The sequence below is a fragment of the Aspergillus melleus genome (genome assembly GCF_016097325.1).
Source record: "Aspergillus melleus strain CBS 546.65 chromosome Unknown contig2, whole genome shotgun sequence".
NCBI lineage: Eukaryota > Fungi > Ascomycota > Eurotiomycetes > Eurotiales > Aspergillaceae > Aspergillus > Aspergillus melleus.
Window position 1 is genome coordinate 3,334,771 of NW_025763371.1, and position 25,852 is coordinate 3,360,622.

At 51.3% G+C, this 25,852-nt stretch overlaps 5 protein-coding genes across 5 annotated transcripts; 4 read left to right on the forward strand and 1 right to left on the reverse strand.

Moving 5' to 3' along the window:
* Positions 1-109: 109 nt before the first annotated feature.
* Positions 110-4,298, forward strand: LDX57_003986 (putative cytochrome P450 pisatin demethylase; the record flags this gene model as incomplete). Its single annotated transcript, XM_046085635.1, has 4 exons — positions 110-295; positions 361-833; positions 897-2,476; positions 2,894-4,298. The coding sequence occupies exons 1-4, from the start codon at positions 184-186 to the stop codon at positions 4,296-4,298; spliced, it is 3,570 nt and encodes a 1,189-aa protein (XP_045941598.1). The 5' UTR covers positions 110-183.
* A 301-nt stretch (positions 4,299-4,599) lies between these two features.
* On the forward strand, positions 4,600-7,317 carry LDX57_003987 (uncharacterized protein; the record flags this gene model as incomplete). Its single annotated transcript, XM_046085636.1, has 1 exon — positions 4,600-7,317. One exon carries the CDS (start codon positions 4,600-4,602, stop codon positions 7,315-7,317), a length of 2,718 nt encoding a protein of 905 aa, XP_045941599.1.
* Positions 7,318-7,502: 185 nt separating this feature from the next.
* On the reverse strand, positions 7,503-8,921 carry LDX57_003988 (putative adenosine deaminase; the record flags this gene model as incomplete). Its single annotated transcript, XM_046085637.1, has 4 exons — positions 7,503-7,694; positions 7,828-8,500; positions 8,659-8,801; positions 8,865-8,921. 4 exons carry the CDS (start codon positions 8,919-8,921, stop codon positions 7,503-7,505), a joined length of 1,065 nt encoding a protein of 354 aa, XP_045941600.1.
* Positions 8,922-21,013: 12,092 nt separating this feature from the next.
* LDX57_003989 (uncharacterized protein) lies at positions 21,014-21,328 on the forward strand (the record flags this gene model as incomplete). Its single annotated transcript, XM_046085638.1, has 1 exon — positions 21,014-21,328. The coding sequence occupies one exon, from the start codon at positions 21,014-21,016 to the stop codon at positions 21,326-21,328; it is 315 nt and encodes a 104-aa protein (XP_045941601.1).
* A 919-nt stretch (positions 21,329-22,247) lies between these two features.
* On the forward strand, positions 22,248-25,697 carry LDX57_003990 (putative 1-phosphatidylinositol-4,5-bisphosphate phosphodiesterase Plc1; the record flags this gene model as incomplete). Its single annotated transcript, XM_046085639.1, has 1 exon — positions 22,248-25,697. The coding sequence occupies one exon, from the start codon at positions 22,248-22,250 to the stop codon at positions 25,695-25,697; it is 3,450 nt and encodes a 1,149-aa protein (XP_045941602.1).
* Between the last annotated feature and the right edge of the window lie 155 nt (positions 25,698-25,852).

The window sequence follows — 25,852 nt, forward strand, 5'->3', positions numbered from 1 at the left end:
GAACCCTACAATGAATACGACATGAAAAATTGCCGTTGAGCCGATCAGATACCGGCGAGGAAGGTGACATTGAGGGTGAAGGATCGACGCCTTGCCGACCTTAGGTATCTGCACTTTCCTTGCCTTCCCCTCATTCTTCGGCTTGGAAATCCTACGCGAGCCTGCAATGCCATACAAATACGGATGCAGACCCCTCTATCGCTCTCAACTGCTAGATCTTTAGCTAGTTTCTTCGTCGCAATGTACTGGACTCGGTCGTGGCGCTCGGTTCTGCTGCTAGCCCTTGGCGTAGGGGGTATGACACCGTTGTCCCCAAATCCATACCCGTAAATGGTTGACAGCCAATCTCATCCCTTTCAGGACAGACTCGGTTGGTGACAGTTCCTACCTTCCCTTTCATCGAAGCCGGTGACACTTACCACCTCGATCAATTGACGGGCATTGTGGTGGACATCGACTATGCCGATGCCGTCGATCACGATGGACAAACGCTGATACCCCCGACCCTCCATCAGTTCGCCGAGACCTTCCAAGAAGATCTCGAGTCTACGTTAGGGCTGAGCTTACCCCTCAATCTCAGCTCGGATCCTATACCGGATTCCATCTTTCTCACCTTGACCAACAACAGTGACTTTCAAGATGCCGCCGGACGTCCCACTACGGAGGCGTACACCCTCAACATTCATGATAACGGCATCACGGTTGCGGGTGCAAGCCCACTGGGAGCTTGGTGGGCAACCCGGTCTCTTATTCAGACAGCCGTAGTGGCTGGAAGGGGGCTCCCTCAAGGATCCGGACTAGATGCACCTGGATGGGCTAACAGAGGCATCATGGTAAGTTGCAGTTGGTAATCATACTGCCCACCGAGAATAACTGACAAGTGGAGTTAATTTCAGCTAGACGTCGGACGTCATTACTATCCGCCCGAATTCCTAACCGAGATGTGCTCTTATCTCTCATTCTTCAAGCAGAATGTATTTCATGTTCACCTGAGTGACAATCTTTACAACAACGTCGATCGGTATTCAAGGCAAGATTCGATGGATTTGTACGCAGCTTTCCGCCTTTGGTCCGATGACGAGGCCGTGGCCGGGTTGAACAAACGAGCCAATGAATCGTATACGTACGATCAGTTCCACCAGGTTCAATGGCAATGTGCCCAGCGAGGTGTTACGATTATACCGGAAATCGAGGCACCGGGACATGCTTTGGTCATGGTGCAATGGCGTCCGGAGTTAGGGCTCGACGATCTTAGTATGCTCAATATCAGCCACCCGGACACACTTCCCACCGTTAAAGCGATATGGGAGACGTTCCTACCTTGGTTCCAGAGTAAAACTGTTCATATCGGGGCGGATGAGTATGAAAGCCATCTGATCGCTGATTACACAAGCTTTGTCAATCAAATACATTCGTACATATCCGAGGAGTCAGGCAAAGCCGTGAGGATCTGGGGCACCTTCACGCCGGACGAAGGGGCTGACGTTTCAACAGAGGTGTCGATCCAACATTGGGAGGCTTTCGAGGACAATGCGTATTATGATTTCATCCAGAACGGCTACGATGTGCTTAATTCGGACGATGCGTCCTACATTGTGGCTAAATGGTCAGGGAGCTACCCCCAGCAGTTGAACAAAACACGCATCTTCCATGGAGATCCTATCGGCGGAGCATTTGCTCCTAATATCTTTGATGTTAAGAATGCGTCCAACAACCCTCCACGGGACAACGACCGTGTGCTTGGCCATGTTGCCGCGCTATGGAATGATTATGGACCCAACGCCACCACCGTTCTGGAGACTTATCATTCCTGGAGGGATCTTCTTCCCGCGCTGAGTGACAAACAGTGGGGCGGAGACCTACTCGAAGAGGAGTATGATCTGGTGTTTGAAAAACTTCATGCGGCCATACCGGCGCAGAATCTAGACCGCCAAGTTCGGAGCAAGACCGATACAATACTGCACTACGAGTTCGATGAGGATTCTCAAACCGTTCCTGACCTATCTGGAAATGGGTACCATGGTATAGTGCATGGATGTGATATTCAAGACTCCGCCCTCATACTTTCCGACGGCTGCTATCTGGAGACGCCTCTAGGTAGCAAAGGGAGGGACTATATTTTATCATTCTCAGTGAACCCCACATCGGACACCCCAGGCATTCTTTTCGCCGGCCCCGACTCGATGCTCACGAATGGAAATGGATCTATTAGCAACGTGACCTTCATAAGCGGCGGCAACTCGTACTCGCTAAATTATAGTCTTCCGCTGGATACCTGGACGGATGTTTCTTTGGTCGGAAAGGGTGCCCATACATTCTTCACCGCGGAATCTATTTCCATGGAGTTTCTCACTCGACTGGGGATAAATGGGGAACAACAATTATGGGCGCCTATTGCATTTGAAGCACCGCTCAATCGGATTGGAGAGGGCTTTGATGGGATGATCAGGGACATTGTTTTGCTGAGGGATGCAGAGTGAGGATAGACGTTCTAGATCGCGGAACCAAGAGAAGGTTGGTTCAGTTGTGGCTGCGACGAAATAGCTGCCTGTAGTGCACTTCTCGTGTTCTTGCAGCAACACGTGGTCCCCTCGTGATTTGATGACGTTGCCCCTTCTTTGTTTTTCCCTCTTTCGCTTTCTTCTTTACACTTCATCCCTGCCATCATCACAGACTAATTCCTAGCTGAAAAGAGATATATCCCTTCACTGAGGTCATGCCAGCACCACTTTTGTCTTTCACTCTGATCGTTTCCTTCATTGGAGCCACCCTTCTCGCCCGTGTGGTCTATCTCTGCTATTTTCATCCTCTCGCTAAATATCCAGGACCGTTTCTAGCTCGCTTCGCTAATATCTGGTCCGTACTTCTGCCCGTTGAATCCACTCGTACCTAGTAGTCTTAAGCTCATCAATGAGTCCGATGAAAGGAGATTCTTGACTTTCCTCAACGGACAGCACCACTTGACGGAATGGCGATTGCACGTGCAGTATGGGCCCGTAGTGCGCGTCGCGCCAAACTGGCTTTCATTCTCCACTCTCGAGGACTTTGAAGCCATCTATGGTTTCAATAAGTCTGTGGAAAAGGACGACTTCTACGGTTTCGGCAGAGACCAAAGCAAACGGACCGCGAGCATCTTTGCTACGGCATCCGATGCCGCCCACCGACAAAAGAAACGCAAGGTATTGGGCCCTGCTCTGACTAGCTCTAAATCGGCGAGGTATGCCCCAATAGTGTCAAAACAAGTCGATGTTCTCCTCGCCAGGGTGGAGGCTTCGTCGTCAGTTGCAGCAAAATCAGTCAACATAGCCCCTCTGGTGCACCAGTTCACAGTGGACACCATGCTGGAGGTAATTTTTGGACCCGCTCTCGCCTCGCATCCGTACACGGACAACGCTGCAGGGGAGGGGGTTACTTCGGCTTTGCGCCAGATGAGTAAAATGGCATGGAGCTTCTCACTCTGGCCGGCGTTTGGATGGATCATGAACACGCGCCCTATCGATGCTTTGCTTCGTAGACCGGTCTACAACGCCAAGGGAGAAGGCACAGGCTTGTCCGCTCTTTTGGCTGCCTGCTGGGGGACCATCTTTGCGCGTTCCGTGGAAGTGGCCCAGCATCAGCAACCGGGTATCCTGAAAAGCTGGCTGGAAGTTCCCCGCGACGACGCCACCCGAATGAGTCAGGATGAGCTCCTATCGGAGGCATTTAACCTGGTTTTCGCGGGACCGGGAAGCACATCCGCGACAATCACGGCGCTGTTGTATCAGCTGGGGACCGATCAAGGCCAGGGATGGCAGAACAGACTGCGAATGGCGGCGCCGGATTTCAACGAGACGGAGTCATCGACCACTGCGTCCCTTCCATTGGAGCTGCAGGCCGTCATCAAAGAAACCCTCCGTTTGCACGCCGCCTTTCCCACGGCGTTTCCTCGCGTCATACGGCCAGGCGCTGAGACAATCATTGCCAGATTGGACTCCCCGCTCCCTGTGGGCACGAGAGTGTCGGCCAATTCGTACGTTCTAGGCCGGTCGCGCGAGATCTGGGGTGACACGGCGGACCAATGGTTACCGCAGCGATGGCTGGGAGATGAGTCACATCGGCGAGATATGGATTCCAGGTTCGTGGCTTTCAGCAAAGGCGCGCGAGGCTGCGCGGGGAAAGATCTGGCCTGGCTGGTGATTGCTCAAGCGGTGATGGCGGCCGTTCGGCGATGGAGGATTCGGGCGGTGGGAGAGCTGCGAGGGAAGAGCTACTTGGAAATGCAGTACGATGATTGCTGGATTGAATTTGAACAGATCTAGTCCTATAACATTGGCTTGTTTACATGATGTCATGGAATGGATCTAGTGGATCGGCGTCCTTTTTTGGTTTAATTTTTATAGTCTTGAGTCACGGCTCCACTGCAGCTCCGCCGATCTCGACGGAAGCGTAAATAAAACTTCCCCATCTCCCCTCCTTCTGTTCACACACAACAGAGAGTCTCTCACGGCATCTCTGCCCATCCTTTCTTTACTCTTGAAGTGTTGTTTTCTTCTGGCTTATCCTTGTCAAAATCCTCACCAAAAAATCTAGTCCTGAACCATCAACTTCTACTACATAAAAATGTCCTCCAGAGCTCTCCCCCAAACCCTGCGCTCCATCACCGCCATCAAGATCGGCGAACTCACGAAACAGCGAGCCCTGTTCGATAAGCAACGCACCAGGATCCTCCAAGCTGCCGAAAAATCACCCGATCTCCGATCCAGAGCCCAAGTCTTGCTAGAAGGCGTGACCAAGCTCAAGGGGTTCCCCAACGACGCATTCGACAAAGAAGACCTGGATGTAGATGAGTCCGACCACGAAGGTGACGTGAGCGATGGGTCGGAACGCGCGGCGCACGTCAACATTCGGCGGTTCCTGCTGCAGAGTCGCTACGATCTGTCCGTCTCGGATCGGAGTCTGAAAGAATGGGTCGCTGAATTGGAAAACGAGGTTCGCTACCTGCAGTTGCGACATGAACATGCCTCGTTCTACAGTACTCTGGTGACGGAGTGGCTGGAAAGCCTGGAAGAGAGCCCCGCTGCGGCAGCTACGACGGCCGCGACGGAGGGAGAAGGCGAGACAGTGGGACGGGCGGAGATGCACGAGCAACGCGAGACGTGGGAGAATTACGTGTTCAAGGAGGCAGATGTGAATAAAGATGCGATCAAGGAGTATCTGGATCAACTCTTCACTGAGACCGCGCTGTCGAAGCAGGCGTTGAAGGAGCTGCGGGAGAAGATCAAGTCGTTTGGCACGGAACTGGGGTCCAAGCGAACGTGGATCACCGTCGACGAGCTGGAATGGGTCAGTAAGGCGCTATTGAAATCGGACATGCTGTCGAAGGAAAAGACGAATATCCTGAAGGAGTTCATGCGCAATCCGGCGGTCGCGCAGGAAGTGGCGGACGTGCTGAACATGCGCCTCGCTGCTTTGGAGAGTTGGAGCTGGCCGGCGGAGGGGATCTCAGTTGAAATGCGCCGCCAGCTGAATGGCAAATACCGCGTGTTCATGGACGAGGATATCCTAGACGCCCTCCTTTTCCAATATCTCGGTGTCAAATGGGCGGTGACTTTCCGATCCGCCTTCCATGCTTTCGTGAATACGCGCGCCTGGAAGGTACAGAGGCCCAACATCCCCAAACGCGTCAAGAGGCAGCAAAGCAAATACTTCCTCGACACGAGAAGAGGATTCCAGGGGTCTGGTATCTATAGCGTGGAAGATTATCGACTGCGAACGTACAAATCGAATTATTTCATGACCCAACTGCCTTCGTCTGTGGAGACCAGCGTGCCGGAATACGGCGATGAAGGTGACGCTGGATCAACGTACAGTACGGAGAGGACCCCCAAGAACGCTCTCGAGACGAAACACTCTCTTCTCCATCTCTTGATTACAGAATCCCTCATCTACACCTCCCAGTATGGGGAGTTTACGGCCCTCCGGTCGGACTTCAAATACTTTGGGCCCTCTCTCCCGCACACCACGATGCTGACCGTGCTGGAATATTTCGGAATGCCCCAAAACTGGCTCAACTTCTTCCAGACCTTCCTTGAGTCCCCGTTGAAGTTCACCCAGGATGGACCCGGGGCCGCTACCCAGGTTCGCCGGCGTGGCATTCCCATGAGCCATACGCTTTCCGATTGTTTTGGCGAAGCCGTGCTCTTCTGCATGGACTACACCGTGAACAAGAACACGGACGGGGCATATTTGTACCGGCTGCACGACGACTTCTGGTTCTGGGGCCATGAGCAGACCTGCGTTCAGGCATGGAAGGCCATGACCGAGTTCACCCAGGTAATGGGGCTCGAACTGAACGAGGAAAAGACCGGCACAGTGCGACTGGGGAAGAAAGACAATCAAAAGCAACCGTCCACACCCGCCACGAAGGACGACTCGCTCCCCGCTGGCGACATCCGCTGGGGATTTCTGAAGCTCGACGCGCAGGAAAGCCGATTCGTCATTGACCAGGAGCAGGTCGACAATCACATCGAGGAGCTGCGACGCCAAATCGCCGCCTGCCCCAGCATCTTCGCCTGGGTACAGGCCTGGAACAGCTACTTTGGGCGTTTCTTCGCCAACAATTTCGGCAAACCCGCCGTCTGCTTCGGACGCAACCACATCGACATGGCCATCTCCACGCTCAGTCGCATCGAACGCTCTCTGTTCCCCGACAGCCCCAGCGGCGTCACCGACCACCTGCGCAAGATGATAGCCGAGCGGTTCGGCATCCACGATCTCCCGGAGGGCTTCTTCTACTTCCCCGTGGAATTGGGTGGCCTGGAGCTCCTGAACCCGTACGTCCCGCTGCTCGCCATGCGCGAGGACATCAAACAGAGCCCGCTGGGTCGACTCCACAAGGCGCGCCTGGAAGACGAGAAAGACTACCACGCCGCCAAGGAAGTGTTCGACAAGTCGGGCGGCCGACGAGATAGCGAGGACGAATCCGCCGAGTCGGCCACCTTCATGTCTCTCGACGAGTACACCAAGTACGCCGAGAGCTTCAGCGTCCCTCTCCTGCAGGCGTACCGCGACCTCGCCCGCATCCCGAACGAGGTCGACATCAACCAGACTCCCAAGCTGCGCGCCAACCAGATGTCCCTTGGGGGCGAAGATCCGGGCACCCGCAGCGCCATCTCCGAGCGTTGGTCCACTATGTCGCCCTACTGGCGGTGGATCGCGGAGCTGTACCAGGGAGATATGGTTCGGCGATACGGAGGTCTGGCTGCCGTGAACCGCGAATTCATGCCGTTGGGAGTCATCAAGACCTTGAAGGAGGGGAAGATGAGATGGCAGGGCTAGAGGGATGGAACCTTGATATTGATACCCATGAAAATCGTACGTCTTGTGATTTGAGATGTAAGACTAGTAGCTATGCGTTATGACCAATCTTCACTTTTATCGAACTTGCTGCTCTTTATATACTAAGTCACTGTATACATTCGTTCATTCTCGTAGCATAACATGTCATGTCATGTTGTATCTCGTTACTTCGTATATCCGGCTTCAAAGTCAGCCAGTAATCCACGAAGACGAGCCTTCTCTTTCTCGCCGCCGAAAATCATCTCGATCGAGCCTCGACACATACGTAGCACGTCTTTCCGGTTAAGATTAAAGTGCTCCGCGGCTAGACGATACTCGTTTGACACAGGACTACAGAAGAATCCCACATCATCGGTCTTTTTTCCCCGTTAGCATTCAATTTGTGATGGCAGCGCGGAGTTTACTTGGAGCAGAGACGATATGGAATGGAAGAGGAAAGAATGAATGAAAGAAGCAAGCCAAAACAAGAAAAGGAAGGTCAAGACCTACACAAAGAACAACCGGACACTCACCACCCCCCCACCACTCCCCAAAGTGATGATCCAGAAAGCCACCATCAAACATCTTCGCGTGCACATTACACGACAAACAAAGCTCCAAGCCCAGTCGCCTCTTCGCAATCTCCCGCTTCAACGGCCCCGGCACGTGAATAACATGGCCCAACCGATCGGGTTCGAACGCCAACAGCGTCTCCAACTCCCCCTCTGTCGCAGGCTGCACGACTTCCCCGAAATGCACCGTCACGCCGAGCCCGTGCACCTTGGCTTGCGCGAACGCGGGCCCGTAGATCGCCACGTCCCCTTTGGTGGGGTTTCCGCAGAGGTCGAGCCCCACGATGCCGCGGGCGCGGTGGGCGAGCGCGAGGTCGACGATGGCGTGGGCCTCCAGGGCGGTGGTGGCGCCGCGGTCGAGGGCAAGGATGAGGGTCACGGTGATTTCATCTGGGTGGGAGGCGCTGAACTGCTCGATGGCGGTGAGTACGGTGTCGAGGTATTCTTCGCGGGTAAAGGCGCCGGTGGGCGAGGGGCGGGGGATGGTGCGTAGCTCGAGGTAGCGGATGCCGTCGTGTAGGAAGTCCGTGAGGACGGAGGTGGTGGCGTACGCGATGCTGGGGAGGTCGTTGCAGAGGTGGTAGATGGATTGTGAGAAGACGGTGAAGAATCTGTTTGTTTGGGTTTATGAGCTGGGCATGAGCTAGTGATTCAATCGATGCGGTTGATTTGGGCTTGGTTTGCATGCGTTGGTCTTAATTTGCATCCATGCATGAAGGAAGAACTGGGGGGTTGCATGGGCGGGGTTGAATTGGTAGAGGCGGCCTACGTTGCGAGCGAATAGTCCACTTTCCCCGGGGGCATAACAACCCATGGATCTTCGACGGAGAACTCTGGATCCTGGGCCTTTTTCTGTAGCCAGATTTCATGGAGACACTGACGGCTGATGCTGCCACTCAGGTGCGCGTGTAACTACTAGCTGTGGTTAACTAGTTGGTCCCGCAATATATATATGGCAGCGGACAAGGATAGAACCTCAATTTTGGGCAGTCGTTGGGTGAACTCTGCATCGACAGGTTTTGAGAGATCCATGATGGTGGATGGTGGATGAAGTAGATGAGATGAAGGTGAATGAAGAAAAGGAGTGAAGAGAAGTCCTATGAAGAGAGGAAGAGGGGAAAAGGCACGGGTGTCAGGTGACCGGTCAGCCCTAAATGGGTATTTGCTACAGATCAGCGCGATTCAAAGATGCAATTTATCCAAGCAGAATGGGGTGCGATACTAAGTGATTAGTGCCTGCTAGTTTGCTTTGTGGGAAGAGCCTGGTATGTATCACAAGTTGCACAGATACATAAGAGAGCAGCCAGAGGAAGTCTTCTCAGCGGATCCTCGCAATCAATAGTTACGTTGGATATCACCAACCGATCAACTACATACAACTACTACATACCTCGAACAGCGCGAGATCCCTGCAGTTTGTCATTTGTTTCGAGGAGGAAGGCAATCAACCGCTCATAACCCGACAGCCAAGAGTGTCAGCCATGTGTCACGATGTTCTACTTGGAGGGAATCCCGCGAGTCGTGTCCATCACTCGTGTATTAACCCTCTGTGTAGGATAAAGTAGCTGATCTACATTGCATGGCATTTAGAGTGTTACTAGTCATCATAGAACGCCAGGAGGCTATATCCTGTTTACGATAACGTGATGACCACGCTTCACAAGTTGTCTCCGCAGAGGGTGATTTTATATATATATCTTCTGGAATTTCTCTCTTCTACAACCCTCTACCGGTCCTTCCGCAAGACCTCATACCAATACATGAAGAATATTCTAATATAGAAACGAGCATTGCTATCATAGCAGCAACGAGCTAGCTATGACAGCACTGGACATTTTGAAAGGGGCCTCTACCCTCTCGGTATCGATATGATTATATTCAACCGAAAGCAGCGCACACAAGCCATCTATGGTATCCTCAATCACCTGTAGATGCTTCTAGAGATCCGAAAAGTTGTAGAGTTAGAGACATGCTCCAGTAAGATAGCCTGAGAGATACTTGAACTGAGAGGGAGAACTCAAAGAAGTGACGAAATCTTATCTGCGGCCGCTGACGGATCAAGTCAAAAGGGAGCATTCCTTGATCTAAGTCCCCAGCAATGGCGTCACCCTTGGATTTTAGACCTGACCAAGAGCCTAGATCTGGAGGTTCAGATAAGGAACTGGGATCGCTGAGCCTTATATGCTCTACATTGAGATTCATCGCCCTGGACTACTGCTAGCCCGCGAAGATGCAGGCTTGATACGTTCTATGATATAGAGAATAGAACTTTAGAAATCATCTGAGATACCAACAGCGCAGATATCCATTATCCAAAATACCCATGGTCATCATCGAGATCCCCACTCACCTGTCCAGATCGTTTTAGGAGGCGCTAGTTACCGAAACCAATCTTGACGTGCGTTGCAATCCCACAGAAGCCAAATGACCCATCTACAGAACGAGCAATCATCGCTTGCACATCTGAACCCCACACGCTGAGCTCTTCCAAGAGCTTCTCACCGAATTCCTATACCTGCACCTCATCCAATCATCCAACCAAGCGTCCCGCAAGTGCCAACACACACACACACACACACACTAGCTTAGATATCAAAGAAACGAGATCGACCGAAACCAACATAATCCTCCCAGCTCCCAAACCCCAATAGATTTCATAATCAGGTCAATTCTCGAGAACGATTACCAGTCATTTCCCAGAATCCCTTCGCGCCTGGCGCCATAGTCACCCCCCGTCCCAGCCCGCGCGCCACGGCGGCTAGATCAATTCGACATCGGACGCATGAGCATCGACCACGCGGTCAACCTAGATAACCCGCTAGCCGCACCCAGCTCATGTACAGTACATGATCTATATCCTGCAGAAAACCTAAAATCGCGAATCAGCGCGCATGAATGCCTAATGGACGCCAAAGGTGAAAAAAGAAAACAGAGACAAAGACAACCAGATGGAATAATGCCACGACCTTTGATGAGGGGAGGGAGGCGAGACGCTGGAAATCGACCAGTTGGATTACCATTCTGCGGGTGGGTGATTGTGGTAGTGGATGTATCTTCTTTCATTCATTATGCGAGCTGGGGATTGGAGGGGTTGGGTTTCTCAGTCCTTGTTTTCGATGTATCTCTTGGACCTAAGGTAAACTTAGCTAGTTTGATTGGCTACATCTGTGAAAAGGCATCAGCTCACTTTTCAGCGGGTATAGTGAATGGGGTCTTGGGAGAGGAAGGCAAGTGAGTGGGTGCGAATATATGGACATACATGCTTCGATGTACGAGGAAGCTCTGTTCAGGCAATGCCTTGATTCTTCCTGACTATACGTCAACTGTGATGGAATGGAAGACCAGAAGACAGAGATCAGGTAGTGCTTGACTGCTCAATCTCCTGGCTGCTTGATAGTCGGGTGGACTATCAGTCTAGTGACTTTGGTTATATACTCAAATGTCATGCTTCAGGTCGAATTCCATGTGGTATACTTGGGATTTTTTTCTCGCCGTGGCATGATTATATCAAGGATGTAGATGTCATGTATAAGTCTCTTGTTGCTTATAGTATATGATGTATAAGACAGAACATAAATATAGGGTCAGGATTCGGGCTGACCTTATTTCATCAATCGATTCCAGCGTTTTCTGGCAAAGTCAGAGTCGGTTCAACGAGATATCTTCTTCATCTGGCGGTACCATGTCTTGTATTACAACGAAATAACTCCAGGCATTGTGCGATATCGATGGACTTGCGTGAGCGATAGACTGACTGTATCAACTATGTCTGTCTTCTGCTCTCTGTTACTCTTTGTGCATAGGTATACATATAACAAGCCTACCTGATGAGGATCTTACTCTGATATATTGCCAGGGCAATATAACTACCTACGAGTAGAGTCTACGCAGTCACAGCCCTCTATAGCATTCAATCATGAATGTATAGGCCTCGATTCGCCCTATTAACCAGGCCAATACCAACAGCTCAGACGAACATATCCAACCGGAGCGGATATCAAACCGGCCGTGACATTCTGGACTTCGAATCCAGACACACTAAGAAAACTTAACTTGCCGCGTAAACCTCCATCCCTACCCATCACGAGCCATCCAGACAGCTATGGATATACCTTCGACTAGCATGCCTCAGAGAAGCGGCTACGAGTCAGTCATGTTACCGCATGAAACGTCGAGACTTGACAAAACCCAAAATTGGTCTCTAGTTGTCCATTTCTCGTATCGAAAGTTTCCACACCTGGGAGGAAAGACACCACAACAGAAGCCAGAAACCAAAGACGTCGCGAGTCCGCTCATTCTTAATTTCCTCGGGCCAAACGGGAGCATAAACTTCGCCGGATCAGAATGAAAAAGGAGACCAGGTCCATCGTCGGCAACTAACTAATGGACGGCACACTCTCGAGCTTCGTGGAACGCGCATGTCGACCCAACTGTGCCTGTAAACGAACGTAATGACAATAATCGGAAGTAGGGGGAAGAGTGGTCTGATTTTCTTGCCCCATCATTTTTATTTTTTCCCCTTTCGCCAAGCCAAGAGACCTGTATGCACTGGAAGCAAGGGGACCAAATGGCGGGATAATGAAGATCACCTTGTGTATCTTCAATTTAGCGAGCTGGCGGTGTCGCTGACAGGGGGCAAGTAGCATCTCTATCGGTCCTGCCGAAGCTTCAACGGCCGAACTAGCAGTCTAGACTGGGTTGACTGTTTATGATCCGAAAGTGACAGGCCACGTCGTCTGACGTGGACATTCCCCGGCATGCATTCATCATGACATTCTGGCCTAGCCCGGGTTGTTATTGTCGGCCTCGCAGGAAGTCGTAACACTCTTACGCCAAACTGACATAAAGCTTTCTGCGGCCGTTTCAAGTTGATTGGAGCCTTGCGATACCAACGAAGGGGGCGTCTCTAATGAAAAGTGGAGCCAGCGGCAGGCAGGCGAGCAGTCGTCTCTCGTAAGGCAGACAGAGCCGGGACAGTAGTCGTTGAGGGAGCGCAAGCAATTGTGATTTGTGAAATTCTGGTTGACCGAGAAAGACCAGTCATGTCCTACTCCGTACCGTTCAAATCATTTTTGGACCCCATTATTTTGAGCCGCGCGCGGAATTAAGTGAGCAACTTCGCGACGTCTCGTCAAGCGAAACCCACCCTCTGATTAGGGCTAAGGACACGTTTCGAGTTTCGACAAAGTAATTCTACCATTAGCAAATTGCTACTAACCGAATCCCCGTCGATACCGTGAGATCTCATAATCTCGAAACTACTGTTGCCCGGCATGGTCTCATTGGAGGAGCGCAATGTGCCGTCCACGACCCTCGTGGGGTGCCTTCGCTAGGAATTTCCGGATTCCAATGCAAGGAGTTGGAAGCTGGAATGCGGTTGACCGGCGTTAAGAAAGGGCTGGCGACCTGGCACCGTGCACTGCCGCTGGCCCGCAACTAAATAATCCCACGGTTTTTGTGTGCCGTGTGGGTTAGTCCGTCGAAGAATTCCAGAAACCACCGCTATTTTTAGTTGGAGATCCAAGACAGATTCAAGAATCAGAGTGACGGAAGAACCGGGTGGGATTCCAACGATGATTTCCCGACATGCCTGAAACTGTGGAACGAATGCACCGATTGGCAAACGTCTCGCATTATGGAGACCGAAAACCAACACATTCCTCCGTAGGAGAGATGTGGAGGCAGCAGAAACCCAGGCAGAAAAAAAATAAAAATAAATTGAGGCAACCTCGTATTTCCGATAGCCGTTTCCACCCAACCGCGCATAATGCATTACTTCGATTCATAATTGTAGGCTTGTATACGGATGTGGCGCTGCTGTCGGTCCGATCCGAGTGTAAAGCGGCGACAAACAAACGAAATGGGCAAAAGGGCAACAGGAGGGAAATTATGAGGGTCCAAAAGACTGTCGCTTAGATGTGATAATTTCCTGATCCAGAGGAGACTACAGTGTTGAGTTAGAGAAGAAGAACGAACCGAAAACTAGCATATTCAATCTAAAACGTCAGCGACCTACTTGAATGTCCGAAGCGGGACTGGGAAAAGAGAGAAAAAAAAAAAAAAAAAAAAAACTTGCGATTGATGACTGATACCGCGGATGAACGAATCGAGATCCGATCCTCACTCATATCGCGCTCCCACGCAGCATAATTAGCGGATATACAGCGCCGACGCCCCGACGCTGTCCTTGCCACGGTGGGCCTTTGCCCTAAAACCAAAAGACGCAATAAGAAGGAACCAAGGTCTCGACGACTTAGACCCTGCTCGCCAATTGTGCGCAGGCTCCATAGGCTACCGGCGACGACCGGACGGGCCTCAGAAGTCAAATCACACGTCAGACGATACGGATAAGAAGGAGATGCACGGCCTCGAGATGATGTGATAGCTGGATAATGACGGCAGCAGCGAGAAAAGGTGTCATGAGTCATAAGATACTCGCGACCAATGAGTATAGCGCGTGCGGCCGCATGCCGTGCGAGGAGTGCGATTAGCAATGCAGGAGGAAGTGATTATTAGACCGGCAGGCAAGCAACAAACACTATTTCCAGATCACGAGGCTGCGATAAGCCGCAGGAAATGGGAACGAACGAACTGCGGTTGGGTGATGCAGGTCGCATTGTCAATAGCGTCGCAAGCCACAGCACGTTTCTTCCTGGCTGGCTGGCTGATAAGTCAACAATTGGGAATCGAACCGGGTCGCTGCAGGAGGTGTGGATAGAATTAAAATTAATCATCATTATCATGTTGCAACTAGTTAGACAAGGCGACCAGCGGATGGCTGGTCACCGTCGAGGGCAAGAAGAAGGTTAGGCCGAAGCATCGAAGACGCATCGAAGGAACGAGGCTCCTCGGTGCCTCAGGCCGAGGCGTACAGCATGACTGTATTCGAAACGACTAAGAATGCACGTCTTACGGCGGTATCTTTAGTCTTTTTTAAGTCTTTACCTGCATTGAAGAACGGAGACGGAGCTTGGCGGTCTCCGTATAGAAGACAGGTCCTACTCAGTACGAAGTGATGGGATTCTCCGCCAAGGCCCGTGTAACAGATACTCTTGACTATACTGTAGGCAGCAGACGAACCGGCAGGGGATTGCAATCAGGACGAGAACCCCGGCCCTGGAGGCGCAACGTTCCATCCAGTTGGGACCTTGTAATTAATTTCACGGTCCGGGATTTGACTGCTTGTCATCTGTTGGCCTCCTGAAGATCCAAAGGGCAGACTGGCAGAGAGAGTGTGAGAGACTGTGGTCTCCTTATCTTCCTCGTCCTTAGTCCCATCTCCTTACTCCCTACTCTCTCCTGGGGCCAATACAATCATAAATCCAGTAGGGCTTGCGATACGATAGGGTTCTGCGCTAATCGCCCTTGAAATCGAAATTTGATACGCGATGCGAACCGAAAGATTTCGGTCACTGTCTGTACGGTATTGACAGCGGCCGAGTAATGACAGTACACGCTAACGGCTGACTGGTAAGGTAAACCATTGTCCTGGGATGGGAAGATGCAAGAAAGATTTTAAAAAGAAAAAAAAAAGACAAGAACCCGATCCGACTATCCTCCTCTTTTCTTTTTCCTTTCTTGTCTTTTCCTTTGCATGCTCTTCTTTTTCTGCTTTCATTTTGGCCCTTTGACCCGTTTGGCGAGTGGGGAAGATTGCCCCATCGATCTATTTCTCTCTTGCGTGCGACTATCGTCTATGATGTCATCATCTCCTCAGGCATCGGATGATTAACCCTCTCGGATTCGGTAATCTCACAAAGCCACACTTTTCGCAAAAAAAAAAAAAAAAAAGGTAGGTTCGATTGAACAGTCCGACAGAGTCAAACAAGCGAGAGAGTTTCAATTGCGTCTTCCGTATTGGAACGATTAAAGTTGAGGGGTCAAAAAAGAAATGAGGGGAGTGTAGGAGATGGGCTAAGAGGATCAAAGAGACATAAAGAAGATAGGCGGCAGCTTACCGGGCTCAATTGGCTAATTCTCCAAGGGAAGGGGCGAAGCAGGCTACCTACACCGTAAGGAGGTTCATTATCCACTGACAGGAGTTCTCGGATGCAAGATCCTGAGCGAAGGAAGACAACGATGGAAGGCTTGGAAGCTGTCAAGAGTGGGCCACCGTTTGGAGGATCCAAGAAGGGCAAGAAGCCCCCACGAGGCAGATGTCCCTGGGCAGACCGCTCGGGCGGGGTTTATCTTCTCTTGTTACTCTGTCTGTAGTCTGTACACACATCAGATTGAGAACAATATTACGCAGCTCGGCGCTTACAGGACACACTCCCTATTTAGGCATGTTAAGACGCAAGGAATGCCCTACTAATAGGTACCAGGTACCGCTGGGATTCGCCCGTCCAACCACCAATGATTCATCCCGGAATACGGCGAATTTAAGAGGCCGGCGATATTGATCGCGAGTGATACTACCTTGATGGCACCTACGCTGGAAGCCGGTCGTGCCGGCGCGAATGAGGCGATACGCTGCGGATCACGAGGCTGCCAGATGGCTGCCTGGAGTCTTTCAAATGATAGGTCGCGATGTCTCTTCGACTTGATCGCAACTTCGTGGCACGTCACAGCGTCCTTGAATGATGCCCGTCAATGAGACATCTTTCCCCCCTCCTTTCTCACCCGAGATCATCAAGATTGTCAGCGCCAGTCCGCTTGGTCGGATCCATTCCGCGCTTCGTGGGCTGATTGCTAGTCGGGGAAGCGGTCAAAACGCCTGAGACACGCGAAACGGCGACAACCTAAAATCACGGTCGCTTTAGTTACTCAGTATCCCCGCCGATCATCGCGACAATCCTCGGTCTGATTATCGGGACAATGGGAGGGGTTGGTAGATAATCACTCCCACTTACTGCCTGCGTCTATTCGTACATCCGCAGCTGCGAAGTATCAACGACCCCGGAGTAGATTACTCAGAAAGGCATCGCACACCACCCTGTCGAGGGATCCATACCTGCCGATGATACCCCAGATGCACGTAGTAGTATGTATGTATAGCCTATGGCTGACCCTGTCTGCACAGCGACGCAAGTAAGGGATCTGCAGTATTCCCTTGCGTCATAAACCAGTGTGGGACATCGGGAGTCAGGACGGAGCACGATTTCACAATCTTGTGAATCTCTCCCAGGATGTTTCCGCCACAACCGCGTATAGCAGTTTAGTGTGTGCATCGCTCGGGAATCCTGCGTTGAGGTTCTACATGTTCAACCCTTATGTTTTGAGTTTGACGCCAATGGGATAGTCCGCCGCTGTTTTCTTCCCTTCCTCCAGGCAGATAGACATACAATGCACATGCCGCGTGCCTAGCAATGCCCGCTGCCCATTAGGCAGGCCGCGGAGTTTTAGCTTTTCAGGCAAAACTTGGACAGGAAATCACCATTTGGGCAATTTGTTTGCAGGAACGTCGTACGTGCCAGGTCATCCGCATCCCGACGTGGCCGATCATTGGAGGAGGGAATCTCCTTGTCCGCAAAAGGCCGAGAGACGCATAGAATACTGAGACACTTTAAGGTTGGCCGGCATGGTCAATCTAATCAGACCATGCTTGCTCCATGGAAGGCCGAAAGAACTTTCCATCAATGACCACGGGGGGGGAGGGGCTATGACCGCCCATTCGACAAACTTGAATTCCTTGATTCCTTCAACGAACGGAGACTGCCATATGGAGCGTAGAACGCGAAATCCGTCGCAGCCTCGTAGCCTCGTAGGTCGTATTCTATCGGCTCGTTGACTTGAACGGTCATTGGCTTTTGCCATTCTTTCCCTTTCCGTTCGTTTCCTGAAGAGATGAAATGAAGGAAGAGTTGGCAGTCCCCACTAGAGAAATCCCCTAGCATGCATGACCAGTAATAATCCAGAACTGTTTCATGCCTTTTTGTGTGCGCTTCGCCTTTGTCCTGTCCTATCCTGTTAGGGGGTATTTTTTTTTTTTTTGCTCCGTCTCTCTTCTGGTCGGCGAAAGTCATCATTTGGCCCCATGGGCGGTAGGGGGATAGGCGGCGTTAGTTCACCGAGCAAAATTAGGCCTATCGTGTAGGAGGAGGTGGTATGCTCCATGCTCCATCTATCAGGGGGCGCAAGAAACGCAGCTGAATCCAAGGCTGACTGGATGAGAGATAAGAGGGCAAAAAAAAGAAATGCCAACTCAGCAACGTGCGGGGTTGGGAAGGACCCCCCGCAAAGGAATTTCTTTTGCTGTCGTGCAGGTGCCTTTGGGCTGTCACGGACTCACGATGCATCATTGTGCCCTAGTCGCTTTGCTTCCTTTCCATTTTCCTTTTTTTTTTTTTTTTTAATTCTTTTTTCTTTCGGTTTTCTTTCTCCTGGTTCACCGCCAAGGCTAACTAGAGACTAAGGCGCATAGTCTCGTTTGTTAGTGCCTAAAAATACTAACACGTTGGAACCTGGCGGAGATGGAGCTAAGCAAGCTCCATGTTCCTTGGTCCTATAGGGCAGAGAAAACGAAATGAATTTCAAACCAAAATTGACAATAAAGAATCATCACCACTTTCCGCAGCCGTCGTCGCCCAAATTAATAATTGCCAACCAGACCAGGAGCAGACAGAGTGGCATCCAATGGAAAGATGTCAGGTACCGGACAGGCGAAGGTGTCGTGCTGACCGCTCTTCTGAACGGTGTAGACTGTTGTACTCATTAGAAAGTGAGATTGTTAGGCCCGGGTAGTCTATACCAAAAGGGTTGTGGATCCATTATTCCTGACGATTCCTCCTGTTCGCACCGCCCCAACCGCGGTTTCACTGCCACGTTCAGCCTCCGTATATTTACAGTAATTATGTACATACAGTACCGTAATTTACCGTACAGAAACCGGAGTGGTTCTTCCCCCGCGTTCGGTCGGGCGATGACTCAATCGAACAGAAAAATTTCTTCTAGCGTTTCTTCTGCTTCTCCTGATCAGTCTCCACCCTCATGTTCAAATGTAATCAAACAGTAATAGGGATGAGCGGCACCAACCGTCTGATCCTCTCCCCCTCCCGTCCCTCTCTCTCTCCCTTCGAACGTCCATTAAATCCTGAATTCTGTCCTGCACCTTACCTGCACCCTGCACTTGGACTCAAACCCGGGCATCAGGTGATAGGCACCCGATTGTCGGAACGTCGAGTAATTTTGTCATTGGATCGAACTATCGGGTCGGTCCATCGACGTACATCCATGCTAGTTCGAGTATGGAGTACAGTAAATGGTGTGCAGTTTGTTAGACTGGAGGGTCGGTTGAGATGGACAGGGATGTGCTGCCCTAGTCCGACATCTCAATAATCCAGGATCATAACTATCGTCATAATGATCATATCAGTATTTAATTAGGTACGTCTGAATCGGGTCACTACTCTGCGACGTTATTCACTAGGAGTCGCTGGAATGAAGCGAGTGGGAATTATGCGAATTAGAGAAAATTAAAAGGAGGATCTCCATTGATCCACATACTTTTTCCCCAGAAGGACCGCCGCGTCGGGTGCCTGGGAATCATTTCGAAGGAAAAAAGAAAATAAATCATCGCGACAGGAGCAGTATGGAATATTCCTAGTAAGAACCAAAATACGAATCATATTAATAATGCACAGTATTAACTATATCGTATAGTGATGATGATAGTGTCCATATTCCATAATCCATAAAAGGGGGGGCGCAAGAGTGGATCTTCCAGCAAGGGTATGCTAAATTGCTAATGCTTCTAATGCAATCGAAATGACTCCGTATTCTGTACTCCGTACCGCGTGCGGGACTGCCGGTGGGGATTCTTTTGCTTGGGAACCCTGAAAAGGGAGACATGAAATGATGAATCTGTTACAGACAAAATTATTTATGACGGCGATGAGATTTGGGATCCACACATCCACCTATAGGGAAGTCGCACATGTTATGGAGTTGGTCCAAATCAAATAGTCGGTGGCGTGGGAATGAGAGATCCCTCCTCCCCCCCCCCCTTTCTTCTCCCAATATCGAGGCGGTATGCCCTACCGGAGGAAAATCCAATGGAGAGAGTTGAAACACTAGGCCGACTTATCGATTGGCCTACCTGCAAGATTTGACAGTGACATCCTTCAAGGGATGATCATCCAATGGAAGAGCAGATCAGGGTCTCCCCATTGTGCGGGTTGATCTTCCAAACAAATGGCCGCACGACATCGCATCGCATCACCTCATCCGGAGGAGGAGGGATTCTGTAGATCCGTTTGCCTGTTCAATCCTGGCCCCATACTTGCATTCAGCCGCCGGGACTTCAGTTGCTGGAGATGGAAGTAGATACAGATGTAGTAACTAGTTATCAGGAAGTGTACTAATCATTATCATGGATCATAATAGAAAATACCTGGAGACCAACTGAGTTTTTAGATTATGTGTGAAGGGATACCTAAGGTTAGTTAGTTATGGGGAATGGGCGGAAAGAAAAAGATTAACATTTTCTTGGGCCGTTGAACAGCTCAGCTGTGACAGACTTCGAGTTTCAACGATGCCCAGCAACATCCCTTTCCTGACATCCTTCCTGGTATATAGATCGTAGTCTCCGCCCGTCTCCGGGGAGTCGTTGTTGTCATCAATCCGTTTCGTATTCGATTCTTATTTCTCTCTTTCTCTCTCTCTCTCTTCACTCTGTTGATTATTCATTGTACCCCCTCCTAGTTCAAATCCCGGACGCCTCTGTTATCATCATTCATTACTCCCGTTATATCATCGTTACCGCATCTGTCATTATTGTTTGGTACCGAAATTTCCGTTTTCGTATTCGTTCAGCCTGGCGACCCGAAAGGAATACGGTATATTACTGACAGTATCAGTAACGATACCTGTGACGGTGCGTTCTCCACTGCAGCTCTCTTTCATTGAAACATCCATCCGTTTCTTCGAAATCGAGCCCTTCCAAAATCCTTCCCCCCCAAAAAATTACTCCCCATCCACCCCCCCAAGCCTTCTTCTCTCTGTCCAACCAAACCGCCAATCGCCTGATGGAAATCTCCATAAGAGCAAGAAGAGCGTCGCACTCTGTTCTATTCCTTTTAACCCCGAATCTCTTACCATTGTCTGTGCCCTCGTCTTCCGCATCTCGCATCCCGGATCTTTGGACGAAGGAATAACGCTGGCACCGTCTCCCGCCTTCCCGTCGCATGATCATCATCATCCTAACTCTTACTTACATCCTGGCGGGACTTTGCTGCAGGTCCTCTACGACTCTCCACGTAACCGTGCAGGACATTGAACCCGCACTAGACAAGCTGTCGCAACCTTCACGTCTTCCTTACTCGGTCCAATCTCCGATTGCCCATCCGCGCGCCCTTCCTCTTTGGACCGCCTGCATCACTGTGTTGGCAGGCAATCCTGCATTGCACTTCCGATCCTCGTCGACGCCGCCGGTTGTCCTTTCTCCCTCAGCCTTCCCTCGCTCCCTGGCGAATAATCACGCCGGCCGAACGCACAGCTGATTTCCTGGTTCAATCAGCTCGCCCGCGGAGGGGGGCTCTGCTGACAACTAAACACATGCGCAGTGCGTTACGACTATTGACTTGCATATCCTTCTCGATTCTGCCCTTCTCTTTGGTCATCTTCTCTCCCTCCATCCAATTCTAGTGAGCAAGGAAAAAAAGAACGAATTCTTACTCCGTCCGCTTCGTCTTCCTTCAATTGGTCCGTCTCCGCATCCTTTGCTTGTACTTGCAGAAAGACAGCTTTCCCCGCGTACTGGACGATCGACAAATCGAAGAGGGGTTGGGAAGCAAAAGATCATTTCAGACTGGAACCATTGACCAGGATAACAAAGACAAAATCAAGAAAAGGACCGGAGGTGCGCATATCAAGGAACGTGACGAAGGCCGATTTCCGAAAGTGATCAACCCCGGGAAGCCAAGTCATCAAATCCGTCTATTTCTTTTTTTCATTTTCTTTTATTTCCTTTTATTTCCCTTTTAAAGGGGCAGAGCGAACCAACGCCGGAATTCTCCAGCAATTTCTTTCGTTGATTGATCCATTGTTACACAACGCCGGTGTCTGTTTCAATTGTTATCAGGGACCAGAAATCTTTTTATTTCCCCTTTCGCGAGCGCTCTCCGGCAGGGCACTCCGCATTGCATCAAAGGCAGGCCAAGATGCAGACATCCAAACCACAGCAATCCCGCTAAGGACGTGGCTTTTGCATCACTCAGCCAGACACGTTCCCTAATTTGGCTCGTATTGCATTCCAGCTATAGGCCGCCATTTTCGCAACCAACACGACCGCTTATCTACTACCCCGTTCTTCATTCGTCCCTTTATGAGTCCAGGTGACTCAGGCACTGGCACGGTTCACGACAGGTCGACAGTCTCACGTTTCGCAGCCGGGTGGTACGCCTGGTTGTGTAGTCCGCGATGGCTAACGCCGCTACTTCGCCAGCCTCGACTATGAATGGCGATACCAACGCCAATTTAAAACTGACTACATCGCTCCCAAAATCCCCCAAACTACACCATGTCGTAACATCTTTTCCTTCCTCCTCCAATCCCCCTTCGGGTCCCCTATACACCTCTTCTCTTACTACTACTCCGAACTCCCTCCACCCAACCTATACTCCTTCAAATGCTTCCAGCCCTTCAGCGACACCGTTGCAACCTGCCACAGACGGGCTCCGAGACCGCGTCCCTCCATTTCCTTCTGTTCCTCCCTATTCCCTCGAGCTCGGCGAGTCTGCAATGGCTTTCCCGGGAACTGCTACCGCCTCGGGATCCGGCGATGCTGTCAACAGCAAGGGCCCCGGCCTAATGCGCCGAATATCCCGAGGTGCGGCCAACAAGCTTACTCGAAGACGCCAATCCACCTCCCACAACGAGAAGCGGGACCGCAGCTCCGGTCCGGTCATCATGCGAAGACGCAGTGACAGCAAAACGGGTACTCAAAACAGCCGCGAGAATGCCCTCGAGTCTAGCAACGAAGAGGACAGCTACGACAATTTGGACTCGCTCGGTGCCTGGTGTGGCTCGGATGCATCCAGCTTGCAGAGCGACAATCCTCTGGGGCTTACGCGTAGTGCCGGCGCGATCGCACCCAAGGTCGACTCGTCGATTCAGCGCGGTGCTGTCCTGACAAAAGTCACCAAAAAGAGGAAGAAGCAAGTCCGCTTTTTTCTCGATCTCGACGCGGGCAAAGTCTACTGGGATGTCTCGAACCCCGCGAAACGGTTCTACATCGACGACATCAAAGAGATTCGCGTGGGTGCCGATGCGCGCAACTACCGTGAGGAGCATCAGATTCCGCAGGAGGCCGAGAGTCGCTGGTTCACCATCGTCATTGCCGACGCCGAGCGCTCCAAGGGCCGAGCTGTCAAAACACTACACCTGATCGCCCCCAATGATCACCTTCTCGACCTCTGGACGACGACCCTCGAAGACATCTCGCGCTACAGAATCGGTCTCATGGCTGGTCTGGCAGGATCCGGCCAGAGTGAAGCCGCTTTGAAAGCGCACTGGCAACGCGAGATGTCCCGGTTGTTCCCCAATGGGGTCAAGTCTGGGGAAGACGAGCGCCTCGATTTTGGTGCCGTCGAAAGTATTTGTCACAGCTTGCACATCAACTGCTCTAAGCACATGCTTCACACTCAGTTCACCAAAGCAGATGTCGGAAGCAAAGGAAAACTCAACTTCGACGAGTTCAAGGAATTTGTCGCGCTCCTGAAAGAGCGGAAGGATGTCCGGGCCATCTTCAAAAGCATTGCCACGGACTATGAGGGACTCACACTTGATGAGTTCTTAATCTTCCTGCGTGACGTACAGAACGAGGACATCGATTCCGACCGAAATTATTGGATTTCGATGTTTGACAAATGTGTCCGAAAGTCGAAATTACGGACCCCGAGTATCCCTGAATCCGGCGACGAGCCGGTTCCCCGGATGAGTCTGGATGCCTTCTCTTCCTTCATGGCCTCGTCCTGGAATGGTATCTATGCCTCTCGTCCCCCGCAGTCACGATTCGACCGGCCTTTGAACGAATACTTTATCTCGAGCTCCCATAACACTTACCTTCTAGGCCGTCAGGTCGCCGGCGCATCCAGCACCGAAGCATACATCAGTGCTTTGTCGCAGGGATGTCGCTGCGTGGAAATTGACTGTTGGGATGGTGCCGATGGTCGGCCTATTGTGTCGCATGGAAGAACGATGACTACGAGTGTCTTGTTCGCCGATTGCATTACTGTCATCAATCGCTACGCATTCATCACCACTGATTTCCCTCTCATCCTGTCGCTCGAAGTCCACTGCAACCCGGAGCAGCAATTGGCCATGGTGAAGATCATGAAGGATACCTTCAAGGAGCAACTCGTGTTGGAACCGTTGCTCACAAACACCTTCGTCCTTCCCTCCCCTGAGGAGCTGAAAGGTCGCATTCTGGTCAAGGTCAAAACTTGCGATGAGCCCCAGGCAGCAATGCGGCAGGAATCGGGATTGTCGCTTGGCGATTTTGCGGGACGAAAGCGCAGCTCCAGTTCCCCTTTTATGCGCCCGGCAGTGCCCGAGATTCCGGCCTTTGAAGCCCTCCCGCCTCTCTCCACTGCCTCCACCATCGGTCAAGATACGGTCTCCTCCTTCCTAACCCAGGACAAGAGATCCTTCACTACTACCAGTCTGAGCAGCGCCACGGAGGACAGCGATGGGGCCCTCGTTTCAGCCAAGAAAGAACCGAAAAAGCGCCAGAAGAGCAAAATCACGAAGCCTCTGTCGGATCTGGGAGTGTATACCCGTGGATACAAATGGCACAGCTTCTCGTCTGCCGAAAGCCAGAAATTCAACCATGTTTACTCGTTCGCCGAGCGCTCGTTCGAGAGCATTTGCCGTGATGCCGAAAATAAGGCGCTTTTCGAGAAGCACAACCGCAAATACCTCACTCGCGTTTATCCCTCCGGCTTCCGACTGAGGTCGTCTAATTTCGATCCTCTCAAGTTTTGGCGCCGTGGCGTTCAGATGGCGGCGCTGAACTGGCAGACCTATGATGTCGGCATGGAGATGAATCAGGCCATGTTTGCGGCCGGCAGTGACCGCACTGGCTACGTGCTCAAACCGGAAACCCTGCGCACTCCTCAGATTCCGAACGAAGCGGACCCCATGACCCGACAGTGGAATATCGTGCGATTCTCCATCGATGTCATTTCAGCCCAGCAACTGCCCCGCCCTCGGAGTATTGGCCCTGATGATAGCATCAATCCCTATGTTGAGATTGAGATGTTCAGCGCTGATGACAGAGGCCAGAGCTTTGTTTTTGGCCAAGGGGGGATGAATGCCTCGGCCCGCAGTGGCGTTTCGGGAATCGGATATCCCCATCGTCGACGCACGCGAATCGAGAAGAGTAACGGGTACAGTCCCATATTCAACGACCAATTCAAGCTCTCTCTTGAAACCAAGTACCCCGACTTGGTGTTCGTTCGCTGGACTGTCTGGAGCTCTATGGACGGACGCAGCACAGGAGGTAACAACTGTGTCCAGCTGGCCTCGTTCACCGCAAAGCTCAGCAGTCTGTCCGAAGGCTATCGTTATCTCCCCTTGTATGACGGCGGTGGTGACCAGTATTTGTTCTCCACGTTATTCTGCAAGATCACCAAAGAAGATCCGGTCCCTGCCCACCGGGTCGGTCCCGAGGAGCTCCGAGCCGAACGCATGGGCATTCTTCGCCAGATCGGGCAGACCGTGTTCAAGCGGACTGCGTCGACAGAGCGGGAGAAGGACTTGCAGTCTGACAAAGGCAGCGAGACGCCAGCGAGCTTAGACGAGAAAGATGCTTCGCCGATCTTGACTCCGACTATTTCTACCGCATCCACCGCATCTTTACCTCCTTGATCTCGCGGTTCCTTCATACCCTTCTCTTTCATTTCTCTTGTATTCTTTTTTTTCATCTCTTTCTATTTCATCACAACCATTCATGTGCTATTAAAAGGTGCGGCGTTATGACAGATTCGATTGCATCGGATATTCCTGGATTCATTGCTCTCTCC